Genomic DNA, 11,402 nt, shown 5'->3' on the forward strand with positions numbered 1-11,402 from the left:
CTGATCAAAATGCTGTCGTCCAAAGGTCTTGACCAAGTCAAATGAGGCCTGTAGAGTTGTAGATGTGTTTGGTGATCTCTTGGATGAGTTTATATGCTTTTAAGCCAATACTTGTAGCCTGGTTCACCTTCTGCTCCATGTTTTTTTTTTTTTTCCATTTGCTTATGATGTACTCCAATTCAATGGAGACTCAACACTTCAGAAATTGATTTTCCAGAACATTAATTGCTGTGCTATGTTGAATTTCTTAAATCAGGAAATGATTTCCTCTATCCCCATGCAGACACTCACACACATTTGCTTTGGCTTAATTACAGCTCAGTGTGTTCTTTCAGAGAACTTTTTATTGAGTCCAAATACTCAAGTTAATTACTAAATTAATTATTTCAACTATCAATTGCTTCGCCCTTGGCATTTACTTCAGTTATCTAAAATATAGCAATCTAAAACAACCCAGAGTGACAAAGAAATTGAGAGGATGCTTTTTCACAGCCATGTACCTTTTTGTTCAGCTATCCTGCAGTAAGTGTTAAAGGAACTGAACTGATCTGGTATGAGGAAGTTTCATTAGCTTCTAGAGAAATACTCAACCCAAGACATGCCAAAATAAATAACAGACACATCTTCAAGTGCTGGGTTAGGAGGTTGTGCTGCAACAGGACATTCCAGTTTTTCCTGCTTTTGGGTAAAAACCTGAGCTCAGAAATTAGAAAAAAAAAAAGGACCACAACTAATGTATACATTTTATTAAACCACTTTCACATGTTTAGTTCTCCTCTATGGGCAACAATATTGCAAACATTGTTCAGACTCAGCATAAATAGCATCATAAATGATCAAACATAATGTTAGGATTGTTCGCATGTCAACCATTGTTTATGAAATATTCACTTAAACAGTCACTGAAAAACAATAAATCCAGTATTCTTGCTTGGAATGTTGGAAACTCATGCTGCCTCTGGTTCAAAGAAAAAAAAAAAACATTTGTCCAGTTAGACTGGTTATGCAAACAAAGCAACAATTTCCTGCACTAAAGATAAAAAAGGAAGACATTTGTAAGAATAGGAAAAAAACAAAACTGTTCCAACAAGATCTGTATTTTATCCAATGTTCTGGTGCTAAATAAACCAAGTCAAACCATTGGTTTCAGGTGTAATCGCTATATATTTTTAAGTATAAAAAAGGATGAATCACAAAACTACAGTTCATCATGATATGTGTATCAATTAGAGCCAACGACAAATTCATACAATACTAAAAGGATGGGACCTGAAAAGGCAGCTCAACATCCTGTGGATATAAAAAAAAACATCTGCCTGCCTCCATGCTGTCTAACATCACCTCCCTCCTTTTAATAATCTGTCCCGTCGTCATCAAACACCTGCTCCTCTTCCAGGTATCCCTGGTAACCTTCGTCATGGTAGTCAGGGAAGTATTCTCGTCTGCTGCCGGCACCATCCTGATCATTGGGGACATCTACAGCATTGGGGCAGTACTTGGAGTCGTAGATCTGCCGTCCCAGACCAAAGTTCTGGCCGCTCTGATTGGCTCCCTGGCTGTACCCCATCTGCAGGGACATGGTGCTGTTGTCGCACTTGTCTGTGCCCAGTTTCTGGTCATAGATGGCCCGCCTGGTCCCAGGAGCGGTCATCCCAGCCTGGAGGAAAACATAATAATTTTTCCATTCAGGCTGCAGCAATTTAAAAACCAGAACACCAACAGTTGCTGCTTCAATGGAGATACAAGACAGACGAAGAAATGAAAGTGACTAAAGTGCCTGACCAATAGGAAGGAAGCATAAGCTTTTACTTCTTGCAGGTTTTTATGCAACATATTGGTGTTGAGCATTTTTAAGAGGAAGATTTCCTTTAATATTAAAAACAAGACTTAATTTCGAGGGGGCAACATTAATATCTTGTAAAACTAAAGTTGAGTTGAATACAATACACAAGCAGTTGGTTTCATTTGAGTACTTGAGTATTTTATTTACACAGATTTTGTTGGGCAAAATTAGTTTATATTTATATTGCTATGGATTTTATTAGAGGTGTGCCGATCGATCGGCCACCGATCATAATCAGCCGATTTCCGTGAAAAAGTGTATGATCGGTGATAACCGATCACCGTCTCTTGTTGCCAATCACCTGTATCTCATTCGCAGCCTGCATGTGCAGCTGATCTCCTTTTTTCTTCACAATGCGCAAGCGCACAGCAACAAATCCTAAGCGATGTGGTAAGGAACTATCATGCTCTGAGAGTGAATGGGGAAGTTTGCGTGTTCCGCCGAAGAAATACCTTGGGGTTGAAGCACGTCAAAATGAATCAGCACAACGAATCTAATGCGACATTTAAAAGACAAGCACTTGACGGAGTTTGGCTACATCGAGGCTCACTGCAGCGATCCGGAGCGATCAAATAGCAGGTAAAGCAGCGCACAACTACCAATACTCACCCGGAAGACCATACTGGTCTGAAAGCTAAACAAAATAACCCAATACTTTAAGTCAACGAGCTAGCGGTGGAAGACGGTGGTTTTGCTCCCGCTGTTGGACCGCCACCAAGCGCTATTGGTAGTAATATTTCACTGCTCCACCCGCAGTGAACTCTCACACCGACCGTCTGCTTAAAGCTGCAGCAGGTAACTTAAACAAAAAAAACATTTGTATTAAAACTTTCACCATGTAACAACATGAGATAGAGCCATCCATTTTCTAACACCCTTGTCCCTACTGGGATCGGGAGGGGTGCTGGTGCCTATCTCCAGCTAACGTTCTGGGCGAGAGGCAGGGTCACCCTGGACATGTCGCCAGTCTGTCACAGGGCAACACAGAGACAAGCAGGACAAACAACCATGCACCCACACACTCACACTTGGGGAGAATTTAGAGAGACCAATTAACCTGACAGTCATGTTTTTGGACTGTGGGAGGAAGCTGGAGTATCCGGAGAGAACCCACGCATGCACAGGGAACATGCAAACTCCATGCAGAAAGACCCCAGGTCAGGAATCGAACCCAGAACCTTCTTGCTGCAAGGCAACAGCTCTACCAACTGCGCCACAGTGCAGCCCCCATGAGATGGATAATTACTGAAAAAAATAAAATAAATCGATGTCTCCTCCCTGTGTTCTGCAGAATTACTCTACTCAGTCAGAAACAACCAATCAGAACCAGCATTAATCAGCTAGCCGCTCTTCAGAAGTAAAGATTCACTAGCTCAGTATTGTTTATTTTGATGAAACCTGCATTTGACTTTGAATAAATATTTCTTTTTTTAACATTATTTTAGGTAGGCAGTGTTATGAGATTTATTTCACTCATATATAATTTAAGCTGTTGAGAACTTTACTGTTAAATATTGTTATACTGATTGCAGGTTTTTCAGTTATCCTTTTGACTGAATAGCTGCTGTACTGTGCCTGCAAGTATTTTGTAATTTACTTCTAAATTAGGTGAATTTATTGCCAGATCATTTTTCCATTTTGCCAGATCACATAGCAGCATTTATACCTAAAGCGAAAAATTAACAGCCAATCCAGGTGATCGGCAAAGATTGGCTTCATGGGTGATCGTATCGGAATTGGCAGCAAAAAACCTGATCGGAGCATCCCTAGATTTTATTTTTCTGTGACAACATATTGTCTGACTTCGTATATGTTTATATACGAATATATTTTTCATTCTGGTGACCGTTTAAGAAAAAAAAAAAAATCTGTTTTGAAGTTACATGTTTGTTTAGCCAAATCCAATTAGAAAAAACCCCTCAGAAAATGTGTAATATGATCATATATCATATTTTGAGGTAATACCGCCCCCTCTTCTCTATGCTCACTTCCCCTGAAGCCCAAGAGCAGTGGCATAATGAGGTAGTGATGCAGTACCTGACTTGCTCCCTTGTTGGTTCCCATCTGCAGGCTGATGGTGGTGTTGTCCATGGGGGGCTGGATCTGAACCTTTGGGTCATACAAATGCCTCCTGGTGCCATATGCATTCATCCCAGCCTGGCTGGCACACTTGTTGGTCCCCATCTGCAGACAGGAAGGGCAGAAGAGGGTAGCTAAAGCAGACAGGATGGTCTGGATTATAGCAGTATTTGAAGTGTGGAGAAATGTGATGCTCGTTTATCCACTAATCCGTGTTTCCCAACCCTGGTCCTCAAGACACACTGCCCTGCATGTTTTAGATGTTTCCCTGCTTTAACACACCCCATTTAAATTATTCAGAAAAAGCTTGTTAATCAGCCATCAATTGAAATCAAGTGTGTTGAAGCAGGGAAAGACCTAAAACATGCAGAGCAGTGTGCCTTGAGGACCAGGGTTGAAAAACACTGCACTAATCCATTAATGCATGATTCAAGTTTCAGTCAGCTGTTACAACACTGTACCAAAGCATGCTGAAAAACACTTGAACTTGTCACTTGACAAGTGACAAGTTCCTTAGCAACGAGGCAAACAAAAGTGTTACCAGAACAATGAGTAAAGCAGCTACTGAAACAGGCTGTTTATGAAGTCAGGAGCTATTCTAGTTTCACACTGTGCAGCAAGAGATGAGGGCATGTCAGCTCAAACATTTTCTACAAAAATCTCAAGAGAAAATCTAAACCCAGATGCAGGTTGTTTTCCAAAGACAGTAACAGTCACTGCATACCAATATGCATTCCGTTATGGGAAACAGCAACTCTAAATAAGGGGAGGTGCTATTAACTAATACAGACCTGTAAGCCAATGACACACTGTCCAGCCTTCAGCTTTTCCTCGTCAAACATCCGCTCCTGTTTGTCTGCATACTTGATGCCGATGTCCACCCGGGACTGGCAGCCCTTGGTCTTAGCCTGGCAGAGGACAAAAAAAATGTTCAAGGAGTTCTGACACTCATACTGAAGCAGAGAGGAAAAACAAACAAGCAAAAAACAAACAAACAAACGAGACACATTAAAGCAAGAACACAGAAACCCAAAACTACTGTTCTGGTGAACTGCTAGGTAACCCCTCTGACACACCCCTTTTTGCAGCTTCTCTCTGCCTGTTAGTGAGAACCAGGTGGACTCTAACAGTCCACCTGGTACACAGCTACACAGCAATCAGAGTGTAGGCACTTTTGGTGCGACTGACCTGTCACTCCTGTTTAAGAGCATCAGAAGCAAACAGTGCTGGTAGCATGTAAATTCAGAACTGTGCAATAGTTTCTACAAACTGTGAAAGACAGCCGGTAAGCCTCACAATGCTGTTGCTCATTGCTGAACTTTATTGGAGCAGCAAATGAACTCTGATTGTATCAAACTGTTTAATCTTGTTGAAGTCAAGCTAGTAAGTTAAAAAGAAAGAAGAAAAAATACACTTGGTGTTTATTGGTTAAAGTAGAAAGGGAAAAAAAGAAATGTCAGAATGTTTCAAAATATTTAACAAAATGTTGATAAAAATGCTAATTTATTTATTGCTATTGAATTTTACTATAAAATATTTGCTATTTATTATACTTTTGAAATAACTGGTTTAAAGGGGGTGGAAATCTGATTATTCACAATGTATTCATTTGTTAGTTTTAGAATGTAATAGATGTGTTTCTGTTTCTTTTGAGGTTTTTCACCTGCACCTGTGTGCTTTGTGGTCCATCATACAAAAAATAAAGATGAGTCAACTAAATTAAAGGCTCTTTGAGTGAAATCCAGTTCAAACTTCACAGTGGAAACTATCCCTTTCAAGTGGGGAATCACACAGCAAACCAAACCTGACAAAACTTGACAACTACTGCCATATTATCTGATTACTACAATGATGACATCTGAACCCCAACATCCATTATAAAAAACATCTTTAAAGCTGAAAATAATTCTACTTTACTGTAAAATAGTTTATCCTGACCTGTACTTATGTTTAACCAAGCTGATTACTGTAATGGTGTCATGTGCCCGGTGTTTTTGTTTTGAGACCATCCTTGTCATGTCCCTCATCTCCCTGATTCCCTGCAGCTGTGTCGCGCCCTGATTGCTTCCCTTCTTAAAGCCTCCCTCAGCACCTACCCACTGCCAGATTATCGAACGCTCTCAGCAAGTAGTTTCTAGCTCTCTATTCACGCCCTCTGTGTTTCTGCCTCGCTCTTGTTCTCTGGATTTGCCCCTTTTGCCTTGCCCTTGTCGGACTGCTGTTTGCCTACCCGGATCTCGACCTAGCCTGATCATCCACGCCGCTCACGCCTTCTCCCTCGGACTCTGCTCTCTTCTCCTTTGTGTATGACCTCGGCCCGGCTGACCAAGAACTAGGATCTCACTCTGATGCTACGTTGTGAGTACGCTGCCCTGCATCAGCGCTTCTCACCCGGCCCCCATGCTCAATCTCCTAGCCTGTACAGCTGTCAAACCAGCGTGCCGCTCTTAGCTTACGCTAATAAAGATCCTAAGTTTTCTGCTCACTCCTGTCTCGTGGCTGATTTCGGGTCCTCCTAGTGTGCTTTTACAGATTACCACTAATGGGATTGCAGCAGGTTTCATTTTACACCATTATGATATAGATTTAAGATGTTTATGAATTACAAAAACCAACATGTACTCATTTAGTAACTTATGTTAAATATACATGTTGTGTTATTTGCATGAGAGTCAATTGCTTTTGTAATGATTATTAATCCGCTCTACAAAAATTAGCCTATGCAATATGTCCAGCTTTTCGCAATTCTGTAATCACAAAAAGTCACGCAAAACAAAAAAACAAAACAGATTTGCACATTTTTAAAGCAAAATGACAAGAAAAAAAGAATAGCACTGAAATGGAGAGCCGTGAGCCACTGCAACTATACATGCTGCTATAGCACCACAGGGATGGGAAAAATAACAAAGCCATTTGCACTCTTTTCTTGCTTTTGGTGTCAGCTGTGCCACACAGACTTGTTGCCATAGCAATTGATTGCATATTTCTTTGCAATTAATCCCAATACATTAATTGCATTGTTGTGAAACATTTCCCACACAAAGAACAGAACATTCAGTCTGTTGCAGTATTGTTTTCAGGCTTGATGTTTATATAGCTATTATTAATAAGTGATCATCTGAAGACAGTGGCAACTTTTTAGCTAATTTAAACACCAGCTCTGCTGATGATTTGTCAGTTATCCTGTGGGTTGCCTTTTTTTCCCCTGAAACAAAAGACAACACTGAATTCTGCAGTACAGCTACATGTTAAGGTTGTCAAAGTCAAGCTAGCATAACTGAGGGGGGTCAGGGGGGAGCTTGCCATGTGACATCACATTGTAATGTGTCTGTACAGTCAGCATCATACTGGTTACTAACAGGATTAAGCCAACCATTTGCTTAATCATGTCATTGTCCTTAATCTGTTTAAATAAAGGCTCTTAATGAGCAGATGGCTCAAGTAACAATGTATTCATTTTAATTCCCCAAGTCAAAGAAAGTTTTGAGTCTTTTTTTTCCTTTCACTGGCTTGTGGAAAAGGCTGAATCTTGTGCAATAAAGCAGCTCCAACAGGTGGATTTACTCCACCATCTTTTACTTTTGGCAAAGCAATTCCCCAGCTAGAACTGAAAAATTAAAGGAACAAACTCAAAATTTAAAAGTAAAAATTTTTTATCTGGACAAGTCTTTTTATAGACTTGAAATTTAGATGCCTACATGTTAACCTTTAGATCCAGCACTAAACTAAAGCATGGACTGAAACTAAACAGGACCTCCTGTAAGACATCATGGGTGTAGAAGGTGTTTGTGAAGGTTAGTTGAGGACTCACCATGCTGGCGAGGGCGAGCAGCGTCGTCTGGACCTGCGTCATGTTGCCGTTCTCAAACAGGTCATTGGCTTCAAAGATATCATGAGGCTTCAGGCCGTATATTGTGATGGCTTTGATGAAGTTGGTCAGGTTCTCCAGCTAGGACCACACCAAATCCAATGTTTATTCAAGATTTTCACTGTTTGCATGAGTTCTTTACTTTAATAAAAAGCTCAGACAGAAAGCCAGTTCTGCAACTAATCAGCAGGAAGCCATCATGACGAGGCATGACTTGGAGCACTGTTAATGGTCTTGTCTGTGTAACAAACAGCCTTCTGTTCTGTAAAGGAGCCACTCCTTGCAGTGGATCAGAAGAAAAGCAGATTAATTGCCAGCTAACTCACCTGATGCCAGTTCAGAGCTGATTGGTTGATCTTTTTCACAGAGCCTGGCTGCAGTTTGTTGATGAGGCTGGAGAAAAGAAGAGGGGGAAGTTATCAAGTAAAAAAAAAAAAAAAAACACAATCACGACTCCTGAGGCTCAGCATAGTGAACTCCTGAGAGCGCCTCTTACTTGCACAGGATGACTCCATTTTTCAGGCCTTTTTGGAAGTCTGGTCCAATGGGACAGCCGGTGATGTCCTCGATCCAGATCCTGAGCTCCTCTTCTTTCTGAGGGTCATACTTCTGTGCAATCTGGCCAGGCAAAGGTCAGAGGTCAAATATGTGTTTCACACAGTTCCAGATTTTCAAACAGTAAATGCAGTTTTGTATTTGTAAGCAGATTAAAAGCATTCATTTCCACTAGTGATACACCGATTGCAGTTTTCTGGCCAATCACTAATCTTTAAAAAAAAAAAAAAAAAAAAAAAAAACCTGACGATTTTGTCCGATATCGATTGTCTTGAAAAAGTCACTGAAAGAGTAAAAAGATAACCAAGGCAACAATGAGGTGATTGTTAACCGCACACGTGCAGCTGGAACCTCAATCGGCCCTCTGTCACTGCAGAGCAAAGATGACAGTGGCTGATTTTCAGATTAGATACGATCAGTTTTTCTTGTAAATATTGGTCGATCTCTCAAAATGAAGAAAATCAGGCCAAGTTTATGAGTGCACCCCTAATTCCCACCATAATCTCCTCCTCGCTTGATGGATTCACTCATTAGATGCTAATGTGTATTTAATAAGTCTGCAGGGGTTGAAGATCAATATTTGTATTATTTTTTCAAGAGTAAATTACTATTGTTTGTTTTATTCAGTTTTCATGTGCTGAATTTTTAATAAATTCATCAGCTGGAGGAACCCACTTGTGTCTGAATGTGCTTTGAGCGAATTACAGCATCATTTTATGGCAAAGTAACTATATTAACTTCAGTTATAAAATGCTGTATATATAAAATGAAAGATATTTATATTGTAATTCATAGCCTTGCAGTTGGGCCACTCTCTCTTTAAAAACTTCTCTAACAGGAAGTCATCACGACATGGTTCCTCTGTTAACTCTTTAATAACATTACCAATTTTGTACTGGTAAGTAGTTTTACAAACTACTTACCAGTAGTTTTTAAAACTACTGGTAAGTAGTTGGATGAAGCTAAGCTACACTTAGCTTCATCCAGAGAGTCCGGGCTCTTGGCTGCTCCGAGGAGGAGCTGCACCTTGAAGGCGGGGCTAGGTCCAACCAGGCATTTTTGCCCAGCTGCCATGGAGATTAAAGCATTTCTCCAACATGCATGAAAGCATGAAAGAATCAAAGAAACACTCCAGGTGTATTTTTGATGAGACAACAATAGAACACAATGTAAAGCTCAAAAAAGTGTATTTTACATAATACTGCCCCTTTAAGACATTTGCCTCATTGCTCACAGCAGTGATCATAGAGGGGTTTGTCACATAAATAAAGGAAAACACAACACACAACGATTTCCTGTTTGCTAAGCTGCTCCGTTTTCCTGAGAATCACAGAGAGCCAAGTTGCTAAAAATGGGGCGGGATTGTGAGTGGTTACTGATTTCTAAGAATTTCATTTGTCACTGAGACAGTAAGCAGGAGAACAGCAGCCAGTGTTTGGCCTGCAGGAAGACAACTGTGGTCACATAAACAGTGATTGGGTCTGCAGTGACAGGAGCAGTGGAACAGGGGAGACCCAGAGTGAAACAGATCAACACTTCTGCTCCCCCAGTGAAGGTGTTGAATTGTGTGTGTGTGTGTGTGTGTGTGTGTGTGTGCGCGCAGACTCTCCAGGCCCAACACCACCACAAAGGAGCTCACAGCTGTCTGCACTCTAAGGAACAGCTACTTTCTAATTAAACTCACTTCCTTCAGATAGCCACCTATTAAAGACAACAGTGGCAAGCTGGATTGCCCACAAAGAATCTGGAAGATGTAATTTATAGTGACAAGCTGAGCACTAGGAATTTAGCCCACAGCGCTAGAGTAAAAAAAAAAAAAAAAAAAGCTCAATGAGGCAACAAGAAGCAGGACTCGGCGTGCTGATCCAGGGAGATAACACATTCTGCACCAATAAGCAAAAAGGTTACTGTAGCTAACAGACTAAACTTCTCACAGAACAACTCATCTGTATGTTTAAGGCAGTTCCAAAGGGAAAGGGTCCAAACTTCTCATTTATATCCCATTTTCATCTGCTGTTCCATGGAGATGGAGAAAATTGTCTTTTAACAACCACAAACTCATTCTGCCTCCAATGCCAAACAAAGAGAAATTAGATTCCCACTTTGATGCGATTCATTTAATCCCAAATAAGAAATCAGGTAGTCTTCCTTTAAATGTAGCCAACGGTAACATCATCACCATGCTCAAATTTTACACTTTTATTTTAACCTCCCCCCCAACTCCCAAAAAAAACCCCATCACCTTTAATGTGTGAACTTGTGAAAAACGGCAGTTCATCTTTTAAATGCCGCGCATTTCTGAGTTATGAAAGGAAATGCCACTGCAATGAGCAAGGAGAGAGGCAGCAGTAGACAGAGGGAAATCCGCATAGTTTCTGCTGAAGACAAGAGAGAGGGATAGGGAGGGGGACTTTGACCCCTTCTCCCAAACAAGGCCACTTCCAAAGAACACAGATGGAAAAAATATCTGAGGGATGTGGAGGTATGTTATAGTCTTTGGAAAGAGACAGGAAAAACCAAAAAACTGAGAAGTCTTCACAACAAGAAGTGCAACTTGGCCAGCAGCAGCCTGGTTCAGTCATTAAAACAAAACAAAAGATGTTTTGTTTTCAAGAAAGCTTCATGTATTAAATTCCTCATGGCGTGCTGCTTAACATGTTGAAAAGCATGCCCAAATCTCCAGCATCAGCTTATAGCAGAGGTTCCCAAACTGTGGGGTGCGCCCCCTGGGGGGCGGGGGGTGTCTGTCATGCCATTGCAGAGGGGGCGCGGGAAGCCGTCTGGATGGAAAAAAAAAAAAAAACATGAACACTGTATGCGCTGGGTAACTGGCCAACTCTCTGTTATTTGTATGTCAATTTAGGGCAGGGGTGTCCAAAGTCGGTCCTCGAGGGCCAGCATTTTTTGGGGGGGCAAAATGAATGTACATAGCTGAAAATAGACACCAACGTCGGCAGCCTACAAGGTACTTATTAAGCTTAAGGTTCTGTATTGATATTAGCTAGTCATCTTTTAGCTAACATTACCTGCATCCAACAGCTTTACTCAACTCAGTCG

At 41.0% G+C, this 11,402-nt stretch overlaps 1 protein-coding gene and 2 long non-coding RNA genes across 3 annotated transcripts in view; 1 reads left to right on the forward strand and 2 right to left on the reverse strand.

Moving 5' to 3' along the window:
- Positions 1 to 731: 731 nt before the first annotated feature.
- The window catches only part of cnn2 (calponin 2), a 13,388-nt gene continuing 2,717 nt past the window's right edge, over positions 732 to 11,402 (reverse strand). Inside the window, exons 2-7 of the mRNA XM_007573801.2 lie at positions 8,287 to 8,408; positions 8,117 to 8,183; positions 7,734 to 7,871; positions 4,714 to 4,830; positions 3,881 to 4,027; positions 732 to 1,657 (exon numbers count right to left, since the gene is read on the reverse strand). Coding sequence (XP_007573863.1) covers positions 1,352 to 1,657; positions 3,881 to 4,027; positions 4,714 to 4,830; positions 7,734 to 7,871; positions 8,117 to 8,183; positions 8,287 to 8,408 — 897 coding nt within the window. The 3' untranslated portion in view covers positions 732 to 1,351. The remainder of the gene's footprint in view (positions 1,658 to 3,880; positions 4,028 to 4,713; positions 4,831 to 7,733; positions 7,872 to 8,116; positions 8,184 to 8,286; positions 8,409 to 11,402) is intronic.
- On the reverse strand, positions 5,589 to 7,021 carry LOC107833174 (uncharacterized). Its single transcript, XR_001658889.1, has 2 exons — positions 5,722 to 7,021; positions 5,589 to 5,687 (listed from the first exon to the last, which is right to left on the reverse strand). It is a non-coding gene; the product is annotated as an uncharacterized LOC107833174 (long non-coding RNA).
- Positions 8,415 to 10,560, forward strand: LOC107833175 (uncharacterized). The gene is made up of 2 exons (XR_001658890.1): positions 8,415 to 9,273; positions 9,313 to 10,560. It is a non-coding gene; the product is annotated as an uncharacterized LOC107833175 (long non-coding RNA).

The sequence above is a fragment of the Poecilia formosa genome, unplaced genomic scaffold (assembly GCF_000485575.1).
Source record: "Poecilia formosa unplaced genomic scaffold, Poecilia_formosa-5.1.2 Scaffold338, whole genome shotgun sequence".
NCBI lineage: Eukaryota > Metazoa > Chordata > Actinopteri > Cyprinodontiformes > Poeciliidae > Poecilia > Poecilia formosa.